Below are 11631 nucleotides of genomic sequence, written 5' to 3'. Positions count from 1 at the left end.
TTATAGGGAGCAAAACCGCGTGGCGGATCGCTTGGCAGCTGCTGGGCATGGGGGGATGTTAGGTGTTTCTACCCTTTCCGTTCCTCCTTCTTTTCTGTTACCTTCTCTTCTTGATGATAGGATTGGGGTCAGTCTAGACCGGGTTAGGTTTTTGTTTGTTTGTTTTTTTTTCTTCCCTTCTTACCAAAAAGTTAAGAGCTTCCACTGAGAAATAATCCACCTAAATGATGCCCGAAAAAGCAGATAAACTGTGAAAAAAAACTGCAAAAGCATAAGCATATAGAATCCAATTGGATATCAAATTCTGAATTATTTGATATTTAAATTCAAAATACATATCATTTTAATTTTAAAATGATATAGAATCTAATTGAGATTCAAATACATTTAATTCTTTTTTGATATTCAAATTTAAAAATCTAAGATAAACAATAAAATTTTACAATTAATCTGAAAATGATATGTATTACAAATTTAAATAACAAATAATTAAGAATTTGAAATTATGAGGGAAGACATTTAGTTAATATGAAAATGATGTTACAAAATGCTAATTTGTCACATTCTTTTTAGGAAAATTATCACATTCTATTACCTAGAGCAGTTTATTACATACATAAAAAATGAACCACATTGACTAAAATATGTGTTCTCTATATCATCTATTGCTTTTTTATTTTATACCATTTGTTTTCTCCTTTTTCTATAAGGAGAAAAATAAACAAATCAAATATAGAATCAACAGGTCATCATGGGATTTAAACTAATTAATTAGATTAATTTAAAAAAAAAATATGTATAATGACATAGAATCACATTTAAACTATTTTCATAAACATTAGTTAATGAAAATTAGGTAATCATGAACTCAATTGCTATCAATATATATAGTATCAATTTACCCCTTGACAGAAAATAGCCTTAAAAATTTAACCTAAAAAATAAGAAAATTTTGGGATTGAAGCTTTGTCCAAATTCCAAAAGCCAAAGCTACTACTTGAATACCATTTTATTTCCAGCTTCTTTTCTGAAGTTATTTTCTTGGCAGAATATCAAACATCATACTCCTACTAAATGGACCTTTTGCGGTATTTATCTTTCCAGCAAGCTTTTGCTCCTTCCATAACTTCCCTGTTGAAAAAAAAAAAAAGTTCATCTGAGAACTACTGAGAGTTCCTGTTGAGAAAAAAAAATAACATGTTTCAAGCACCCATATCTGCATTAGCTTAAGAAAAAGTTGTCATGAAAGAGTAGGCAAAGTGAAATTACAAATTAGCAAAGAAGAAATTAAAACCAAATAAGGTTGTTACCCATTGCTTAACAGAAATGGAAGAAAAATGACTGCATTTTCTTCATGCATCTGAGCATTGGCTTCCCCAACTGCACTAATAAATTTGTCATTGATTAATGAAAAGAAGAAGAAAGAAAGCAGATATTGCTACTGAAGAAAGCAATCAGAAATTTTTGCTTGTGAGAATATGCGAAAGGCAATGGATTTTCATAATCAACCATAAATTGTTGTTTGATTTTGATCCATAAATCCGTGTCAAGTACAGCAATGACTATCCCAAAACAATATGAAGAATTAGAATGCTTGAAAATAGACCGGTGCATTACATATAAGCAGGGAAAGATCCACCGTTTATGGCTGGAAACATTAACACCTATGACATGAAGATTTGAAAATCACACTCTTAGCATCCCTCCCAACTATGGCATGAAGATTTGAAATTGCCCAAAACAAACCACAAAATTATACTTCAAAATAAAGAAAATTAGATTGATGAAAGAAAGTGGTGCTTACACATTTGGGCATTATAAACAAACATGCTTAAACTGCAGCAAAAACCCTCTTCAACTTCTTAGAGGCCAATTCATCAACAGAATACTGCCCGAAACAAAGTGAATTTATAAGAATCAAAATAGAAAATCGAATATCAACCAAATTAAATAACAGTACATCACATGCAGGAATACAATAATAACAAAATCAAAAGAATAAAAAATTAAAGGATCTCAATCGAGGTAGGGAGAAGAATGTGAGTAATTGATAAAAAGAAATGCAGAATATGGGTAAGAATGAGCAAGCTATTTTGAAGGAGAAGTTGAGATTACAGGATAAGTATCACCAGAGATGGACTCTTTTTGAAATTTGAATTTTTTTTTGTTAGTTTTTTCGAGGTAGTTTTGGTTTGGTTAAAATAAAAGGATTTTGCTTTTATTAACACAAAATCTCACATAATTACACATCAGCATTGGACTATCTTATAGGATGACACCTGTGCTTTTAGGTTCCTGCTTTATATAATAGTATTGATATTGATTTCCAGGAATATCCATGTTTGGTGTCCGCTATGGTTACTTGTTTTTTACAAAGTATTGTTACTTGGTGCTCATTTTCACCATTGGATTGGATGAAAGTAACCATAGCGGGCACTCTAAAGTTTATAACTATTTTATTTTACAGCAACATTGATATTGAATTAATATGTTGAAAAATAATTTATGAAAAGCTTAATTCATTCATTTAAGAAAAGATAAGTGCTCAATCAATAAAAAATGAATTAAACAGGGCTCAAATATGCATTTTACCAAAATTTTTAAGTCTATAATCAAAACGACTGCGACACTGGCGTATGGTTTGGTTTACATACAATACAGATTCTGAAAATGCGTTTTAAGTAGTCTGTGGATTAAATTGCAGTGGTGTTGCAATTCCTGAAATTAGTATGTCAGATAAATGGAAGCAGACTGCTCTTTTAGTGATTGACATGCAGGTAATTCTCGATTTTCGTTTATCTGGCTCAAATTTACATTATATGAATTTGATCTTTTTGTGGTTCTTTTTAGAATGATTTCATACTTGAAGATGGATTGATGAGAGTGGATGGTGGAAAAGCAATTGTCCCTAATGTCATAAAAGCTGTTGAAATAGCTAGGCAGCGTCGAATTCTTGTTATCTGGGTAATCTTCCCTCCTCTCTTCACCCACCTATGTTATCTTCTTCTTATCTGCTCTCTTTCTAGGTGACAAGTTCCAGATTTTAAAGAAGTTTATTCATTCTGGGGATTGCTGGAGTTCAATTTTTTTGTGCTATTTGAGTCTGCTGCAAATACAATGTTAGGAAAAATTGGGAATGTTTTCTAATTTGTTGAGGGTATGCTGAGTTGGTACTTTGAAATTGAAAGCAATATATTACTTGATTACGGTTCAAAAAGGCAAGGGAATATCGTGTCTGAAGTGTGGGTGTTTCTGTAATTCCTAGGGCTCTTTGTATACTGTGTTTGTTTATCCTTTTTTCTGGTCAATTTTGCAGAAGAAAAGAAGTAAATTTAGTCTTGGTAACATGTTAAAAGTATGAAGTTTCATAATGCTTCTTTATGAATTGAGGATGATTGGATTTAGTTTGTTTAAGGTTGTTCGTGAACATGACCCGCTAGGAAGAGATGCTGAGCTTTTTCGCCGGCATTTATTCTCTGCTGGGAAAGGCGGTCCCTCTAAGGGAAGTATTGGTGCAGAACTGGTGGATGGCCTTGTGATTAAAGCTGGTGATTATAAGGTGGTGAAGACGCGTTTTAGTGCATTTTTTAACACCAACCTTCATTCATTCCTTAACACTGAAGGCATTAAGGATTTGGTGATTGTTGGTAAGTGTAGCTAACTGAGTAATTGAAGGAGGTGTTGTTGATGCGTGTGTAATTGGATTCATTGTTGTATGTTTAGGTGTTCAAACCCCAAATTGCATTAGGCAGACTGTGTTTGATGCAGTAGCCCTGGATTACCGAAATGTTAGTGTTATTGTTGATGCTACCGCAGCTGCTACACCTGATATACATGCTGGTATGTGTTCTTAGATTACTTAAAATATCAGTATAATTTGTGTTTTGTTTTGGTAACACTTTTACGAATGAGTAATATGATTTATTAGGTTAGAATAGGGAAGAAGATTTCATTATTAGAAAGAACATTCAGGCGTATCAACATGCTTCAAGTTTTCTTATTTTAAAATGCAATTGGCTAATTATTCTTCTTTGTGTAACTTCATGGGGATCAGTTTTCAGTAGTTAGTTGGCTTATGGTGTCATGTGAAGAGTATAGAGAAAGGAAGAAAAATGCTTCTGTATTTCAGTCTTATTGAGCTGTTACAGCTTGTTCATTTATTTATATCAGTAGACTAAGAAGCAAAGTTCAAATTTGCTAACTCTACCTTAACACTTTTCCCGCCTAAACTTAACTAAATGTACCAAGTCAGCACTCTTAATTCTAACACCCTCTCTCAAGTTGGAGATACTAATTTCACTAATTCTATCTTGCTTAAGCTTGGCCACTGTTATGGAATGCCGCAATTGTATATAGCCGTTACCTAATTACAGGAATCAAATCCCTTAATCATAGGGATTATAAAATAAATGTAATTAAATGTAATTATTTCTTTCCTAGTTTAGGAAAAGCTCTCTCATGTATATATTGGTGTGTTTATGCACCATATGAATATAAGAATTCTATTTTCCATTCTTCTATTTTATTTAACATGGTATCAGAACCTAGTTTGGCTTGTTTTCTGGGTGTAACATGCATATCAGAGCTACCCTAGTGAGTAGACTCTTCCTAGCGGTTTCACATTCAGTTTGCCCTTGTGAGCATACCTTTGGGCCTAGGGTTCTAGGTTTGATTTCTGGGTTGAGTTTCCCAGGATTCATTTTCTGCCTTGTGAGTAGTGTGGGTTCTAGTTCGATGATGTAAAAGTATTTCTAGATCTGCCCTTGAGAGCAGATGTTAGGGTTCCAGGAATTTGATTGGATTGGGTTTGGCTTCTGGGTTGAGTTTCCTATGATTTATTATCTGCTTTATGAGCATTTTTTTTTTCATTTATTCTGCCGTGAAGAAGCATACTTCTGGTCCTGTGCATCAGAGCCTAGTTGAATTCTTGGTATGCGTTTTTGTTTCTGGGATGCGTTTCCCTCATTACATTTTATGTAGTAAAGGGGTTTCTTTGGGTTATATTGTTTTTAGGCTCTATTTGTCTCACCGTCCTATCCACTTGATTATATCAGTTTCGGACTTCTTTCTCCAGCATCATCTTTTCAGACCCCCTTTTTTTCAATGTGATTTATTTTGTTACATGTATTTGTACCAAGTTAGGCATGATTAATATATATGCTCCAGCTTGAGGGGAGTGTTATGGAATGCCATAATTGTATATAGCCGTTACCTAATTATAGGAATAAAATCCCTTGATCCCAGGGATCAGAAGATAAATGTTCTTAAATGTAATTATTTCTTCCTACTTTAGGTAGCTCTCTCATGTATATATTGGTGTGTTTATGCATCATATGAATGTAAGAATTCTATTTTCCATCTTTCTATTTTATTTAGCAGCCACATTTGATTAGCACTTATTGGCTTTGTAAGCACATCAGCTCGCTGAAACTGTGTGGTGTTGAGATAGAAAACTTTTGCAAATATTTTCTAACAATATGGCAATCTATAACAATATACTTAATCTGCACTCATGAAAAACTGGGTTTGAAGCTTATAAATCGCTGATTGGTTGTCACAATATAGGGGGATTGGTAATGCTACTGATATATTGAACTTCGCTAGCAGATAAGTTAGCCATTGCAGTTTACATGCAGTAGTACCCATTGAGCGATATTCTGCTTCTGCATATGATTTTGTGACAGTCCCTTGCTTCTATGATTTCTAGCTAATTAATGATCCACCTAGCATTACACAGTAGCTAGCCCATGACTGATCTTCTAATGATTTTGCACCTCCCCCAATCAGAATCACAATAGGAATATAGCTGGAAATCGTCGTTTGATGAGTCATATATCCCCATTGATGCAGTGCCTTTTCGATATCTTACTACATGCATAGCAATGTGCATAGGAACCTGGGTAGGAGAGTTCATGAATTGGCTTAATTGCTGAGTTATATAAGCAATATCAGGTCAAGTGAACCCAAGGTACAGTAATGTCCCCACTAACCTTCTATATTGTTCTGGTTCTGCATAACTTTTTGATGCATCATTAAACTGCATACCAGAAGGACAGGGACTACTAGTTGACTTAGAATTAGTCAATCTTGCATCATTCACTATATCAACAATGTATTTAAGCTGTGTAAGTATAATCCCTGACTTAGACCTTGCCATTTCTGTGCCCAATAAATATTTGGCAATGCCTAGATCCTTGATTGTGAATGTGTTTTCCAGCTCTACTTTAACTTCCTTAATGCGTTGTTCTGAGGTGCCTGTGATAAGCAGATCATCCACATAAACTATCAAGGACAGGATCTCCTCCTTTACTCTTAATGTGAATAGGCAATAGTCATGAATGGATTTAAGAAACCCCATAGACTCTAAACTTAGCTATGAACTCCAAATTCCATTGCCTTCCAGCCGGCTTTAGCCCATACAGTGACTTAGACAATTTGCAAACCATGCCAGTTTCACCCTCCTCATAACCCTCGGGTGGTACCATATAGAGTTTCTTCATTTGTATAGCCATGTAAATAGGCATTATTTATGTCGGCCTGGTGCATCACCATCGTTTAGCTGTTGCTGTTGCTATTTCTATAAACATTTTGACAGTTGTGACTTGGTAACAGGTGAAAAACATTATTGTAGTCAACCCCTGGCTTTTGAGTATACTCTCGAGCAACAAGCCTGGTTTTGTATCGTTCAACAGTACCATCTGGGTTATACTTAACATTAAAAAGCCATCAGACAAAAAAACCTTCCTAGGACTGTTAATTTCTTGATGTGGCTGTAATGAGCTGCACAACTGCTCATATGAGCAGTTGCCCCTGAGTCTAGTACCCAAACAGCTTGATTTTGCATATTATCAGTCTCGATAGTTAGCAAGTAAGTTGTAGGTATACCTGAAGTTGAACCAAATGCATTGTAACCTGCAGACTTGTTATGAGCAAAAGTAGTAATTTTATATGTACAATGAAAATGAAAATTACATAAGAAGAAAGGAAACAGTATTTGCATTTAGAGAGCGCGAGGAATGTGATTTGGAAAAGATTAGGGATATTATGCAAAGTGCTTGCTCCATGATGAATTGATTAGGATATCGGTTCATTCGCCAATTTGCTTCTGGAAAATGTATTTAATTTAAGTCATGACTTCCCAAAAATTTCAACCAAAACATTTCCTACAAGTTTTCATGTGTTTTTGCTTAGGAAACGTTTCCAAGACAGGGTAACTCTTCAAAAACAAAATTCCTGTTCAAGATAGTTTAGTATCTATCTATTCTAGGGCGATAATATTTCCTTCTGCTTGATTAGGGTGGTGTAGTTGTTACTTCATCCTTTGAATGTTGCTGCATGGTAACTTTTTGTCCAAAATGAGGGCAAAATGACATTTTTGGCCCTGAACTTGGCAAAATCCATGGATTGAGCCTTCAACATTTCATTTTCGAAACATTTGGTCTGTGAGCTGTGAGCTTGACAGAATGTTTGAATTAACCTCTCATTGGGCAGAAAAGACAGCACCATTTCTTAACATTTTTCTCTTGACCGACAAACGTATCATTCTATAACCCGTATACCCGGAGCGCCATCTTAAAATAGCGTGTGAATTTCAAGTATGGAGCTCGGCCTGATAAGTGTCCAATCTTTAAATTTTGCCAAGGTAAGGGGCTTAGTATTACCAAATAAAAATGTTAGGGGGCCAAATCCATGGACTGTGCCAAGGTCAGGTCAAAAAATGCTTTTTGCTCCAAAATAAGTAATGGACGAGTAACAGCTTCAATATCTTGTCATTATAGTTCAATTGCATTCTCGAAAATATGCATGAAGAAAACAAAATCTAGAATCAGGTTTCTGTTTAAGCATGACTGAGAAAACTTTTCGAGAGCTTCTTTTAATTGAATACCTTGTCTTCCTTTCTCTAATTGGTTTGTTGTGTATATCCTTTGAGGTAGCCATCAAAGTTTTTTTTTGTTAGTAAAGTGTGCCTGATATTCTATTCTTTTATTAATCAAGTAGTGATTAATATTGGTTAAAATAAGCATACAAGCTTTAATTTCTAAGATGCCGATTCATGAAATGGAATAGAATAAGTATTACCAGGAATAGAATAGAATACTTATTTCTTAGAAATAACTATTTTTATGTATGGTTGATGGAATGAGATAAGATGAAATAACTAGTTTTGTAGTTCAAAAGACAATTTTAACCTCAAGTGAATTTATTATTTATTTTAAAATTTGAAGTATTACCATCAAATTTTCAAATATCCACAGTATATATTATTTAAAGAAAAACGCTAAACACGCAAAAAAAAAAAAAAAAAAAAAAAAAGAAGAAAAAAAAAAGTAAAAACATAAAAACAGTTGAAACGTGAAAAAACAGATGCTCATACTAGAAATGAAATGGATGCAGTGGCGGACAACAACCACCTTTCTCAAGGGTGATTTTGGTGGCCGGGGATTTGTGAGTAGCCCAAGCCATTCCTCCATTTATGGATATGAGAAATAATTACAGCCATTTATTTGGTTTTCTAGTGTAAACCTCTTCATTGAATTTTAATATTTTGGTGGAATCAATTCAAGAGTGCCATGAACTCCTATAAAGGGCGGCCCGGTGCACTACACGTCCCCGCTGAGCGAGGGTCCGGGGAGGGGTCCCACCACAAGGGTGTACTGGGAGCAAGCCTTCCCCTACCAATTTATTTGGCAAGAGGCCGCTCCTAAGACTCGAACCCGTGACCTCTTGGTCACTGCCATGAACTCTTATATCCATCAAAAATTAATTTGGTCTTGCAAGAAGAGTAGATTCAGTTGGAGCTTGGATTTCTAGTTTTAAAACTAGATATGCTTGATTTACTATACTAGAAATCCAAGCTAATACAAGAGGGACTTTTACTAATCAATTAGTTAAATGCCAATTTGATTATAAGTTGAACTTAGAGATCTTGGTGATGAATTTGCTTGAAATATGTCATGTTATATTAAAGTATGATTGGATCATACTTAATGATTGTTTGGGTTAAAATTTTGAAACCAATACCTAATACCTAAACAACCGCATGCTTGTGCTCCAAATCCTTTGAGTGGTTGCAACCACATTCACATTCACACTATACAAAGTTTTGCTTATTAGTGATGGGTGTAATAATAGCATGTCAAACCAAGGGGAACTAAGGCCCCGTTCGTTTGCCGGAAAATGTCGTGCAGATAAACATTTTCCTGATTTTCCAGTGTTTTTTGCTTAGTAAAATGAGTCAATAGAAAATTTTAGGTTAGTCAACACGACTTGATTTCATGGTTTCGTATGACGGTTCATGTTAGCTGACCCCGAACCATTTCGAGACTAAGGCTTTGTTGTTGTTGTTGTTATAGTCAACACGAAAATTTATGAATAAAGTGAGAAAAATGTTTTACCATTTTGAAAAGAGTAAACATTTCCTAAACTTTTGGAACTTACTCCGTTCCTTCTTACATTTTTTAAAACAGTAGCCACACTCACCACTTCTTGTTTTTCGATACTGTAAACAAAAACCGGAAAATATATTTTCCAACACAACATTTTCCGACAAATAAACAGGGCCTAAGTGGCAAGCTTCTAGGAAAAACTAAAAACTTTTACTTTCTGCTTTGCTCATAGCCTTTATCAATTTATGGATTCTCTTTAATGGCTACCAGATTTTATTGCAGAGGGACACAGCACAGTATGCAAAATTGAAGTGTTAATATTCTAGAAATAGAAGGATAAAGTAGATGAAATAGCTTCAAATCTGTAACCACTTTAAATATTAATGCATGTTATAGTCATAGGTTTATTATCCTCCATTTTATATTTTTACTAATTACTCAATGAGGTGGAACTAAGATGAAAATATCATTGTTTCAGATAAAGTTTCACAGCATTACTTGTGGAAAAATGTCAAAATTTGGTCCATGTATTTGTCATTTTAGCTCATGTACCTCAATTTTGACTCATTTGGCCCCTTGCAGCACAATTTCTAATTTTGATTCCTCAACTTCATTTTCATCTCATTTGGTCCTCCATACATTTAACTTTGTGCAAAATTTGATCCTTCATTAACAGTTCTAAAATAAACACACCATTAAAAGATGTATGAACACCTGGTTTTCATTGTTCAACACTGTTATGCTTCCTGTGAGAAGACTAGATGACTAAGCAGATGGATACTTCTCAGCCTTCATTTATTTATGGATTTCATTGTTTTTGGAAGGCTCTGTCGTGTTATCATGTCAGAAATTATCACCCCTACCTACTTAAAACTTAGCATTACCTAAGTTGCATTTGCACATCTTTGTTGAAACAGGTAATATACATGACATGCAAAAAATAGGAGTTGCAACCCCAAAAGTGGAGGAATGGTGTGAATCTGATGGTTGATCTACTTAACCAATATGGAAGGTTTTGCAACATAGGGTTGTCTGTGGTCCCTTCCCTTGGCTATCTATATCTAGCAGATGGGGTTGATTGAGTGGTCATATCTTAATTGTTTGACCAAAATTGAGTACTTTTTCAATGTATTTGTAAATAAAGAAATGCTTGTTTTATGTATGATTGAGTTGCTCAAAAATTGAATGGTTTAGTATCAGTTGTTTTCATCAAGTTGGTGTGTGTGTCAGGAGCAGTTTTTGGAAGAAATTTTATAATTGATTAAGGGACAGTATGGTTTGCAGAATATGTTCACTGAATTAGGGGTGTCCTGTTCTGTTCTGTTGTTGAATGGGGAAATTGGAATAAATATTTTGTAGTTTACTTAGGAGTTGCTTTAATAGGTAGCTGAGCTGAGACTATTTTGAGTTTTCTTGACGTGTGGAGAAGATGAAAGAACCTATTCTTTCCTTTTCTTTGTCCACTACATTCATTCTACTGTTCTTTTCTTTTTTCTATTTCATGAAATATCTCTTCTACTGTGGATATGCATGGTTAAATCTCTTAATTGGAATTTGGGTAAACAATTTAAACCAGATATGATTTACTTTCTCAAATTAAATCTTTATTTTCAATTGCATTCACCCTTTGAATTCTTCATCGTTTTTTAAACCACGGACATCTGTTTACATTTCCATGAATGATTCATTTAAACTTTTTAATTATTTAGGTCCCGTTTGGTGAGATGTAATGAGATATCCATTACATTGAAAACTCATTACCATGTTTGGTTACATGTTATAATTTTGTTGTAATGGAATGAGAAACCAATGAGTTAAATTTTGTTCAATAACTCTTATAATTCTCATTATAAAAAGGAGTAATTCTCATCACATCCAAAACATGTAATCTTAATTTCCACTTTCAAATCTCTGTTTGGTTTACCTCCTGTTTGCTTGTTAGAAAAGTGGTTTTTTCAAAAATAGGGATTCCAGCTTTTGGAAAAACTACGTTTCAAGTATAAAAGACAAACCATGGATCCTAACCAAACACCTAAAATTCTCATTTTTAATATGAAAAGACAAACATGAGAAGAATGGATTAAACAAACACTCCTAACCTCTTATTTGTCAAATCGCATATCTCAATCCAACATCTCATCTTTCTAAAAAACACAAGAAGGTTGCTATTTGCACATTTTAAAAAATATAGGTTACAAATATATGTGTTTTTCTATATTAAATAATTTTATATTATTATTTTAGA

The 11631-nt window shown here is 34.0% G+C and overlaps 1 protein-coding gene and 1 long non-coding RNA gene across 2 annotated transcripts; one reads left to right on the top strand and one right to left on the bottom strand.

Annotated features, from left to right (window-relative positions):
• Positions 1-877: 877 nt before the first annotated feature.
• LOC136221562 (uncharacterized) lies at positions 878-2179 on the bottom strand. Its single transcript, XR_010685170.1, has 4 exons — positions 2116-2179; positions 1805-1888; positions 1311-1380; positions 878-1131 (listed from the first exon to the last, which is right to left on the bottom strand). It is a non-coding gene; the product is annotated as an uncharacterized lncRNA (long non-coding RNA).
• Positions 2180-2644: 465 nt separating this feature from the next.
• On the top strand, positions 2645-10749 carry LOC136224754 (probable inactive nicotinamidase At3g16190). Its single transcript, XM_066013176.1, has 5 exons — positions 2645-2777; positions 2851-2964; positions 3416-3647; positions 3724-3840; positions 10304-10749. Exons 1-5 carry the CDS (start codon positions 2730-2732, stop codon positions 10375-10377), a joined length of 585 nt encoding a protein of 194 aa, XP_065869248.1. The 5' UTR covers positions 2645-2729; the 3' UTR covers positions 10378-10749.
• Positions 10750-11631: the final 882 nt, after the last annotated feature.

The sequence above is a fragment of the Euphorbia lathyris genome, chromosome 3 (assembly GCF_963576675.1).
Source record: "Euphorbia lathyris chromosome 3, ddEupLath1.1, whole genome shotgun sequence".
Classification (NCBI taxonomy): domain Eukaryota; kingdom Viridiplantae; phylum Streptophyta; class Magnoliopsida; order Malpighiales; family Euphorbiaceae; genus Euphorbia; species Euphorbia lathyris.
The sequence above is the reverse complement of the archived record's forward strand: the minus strand, read 5'-3'. Positions and strand labels throughout refer to the sequence as shown.

Bases quoted from the DNA above. Each gene is read 5' to 3' on its own strand.
- LOC136224754 (XM_066013176.1), top strand. From the start codon at position 2,730: ATGTCAGATAAATGGAAGCAGACTGCTCTTTTAGTGATTGACATGCAG. The intron at 2,778-2,850 runs GTAATTCTCGAT...GGTTCTTTTTAG, and splicing joins TTTTAGTGATTGACATGCAG to AATGATTTCATACTTGAAGA. The intron at 3,648-3,723 runs GTAAGTGTAGCT...TTGTATGTTTAG, and splicing joins TAAGGATTTGGTGATTGTTG to GTGTTCAAACCCCAAATTGC.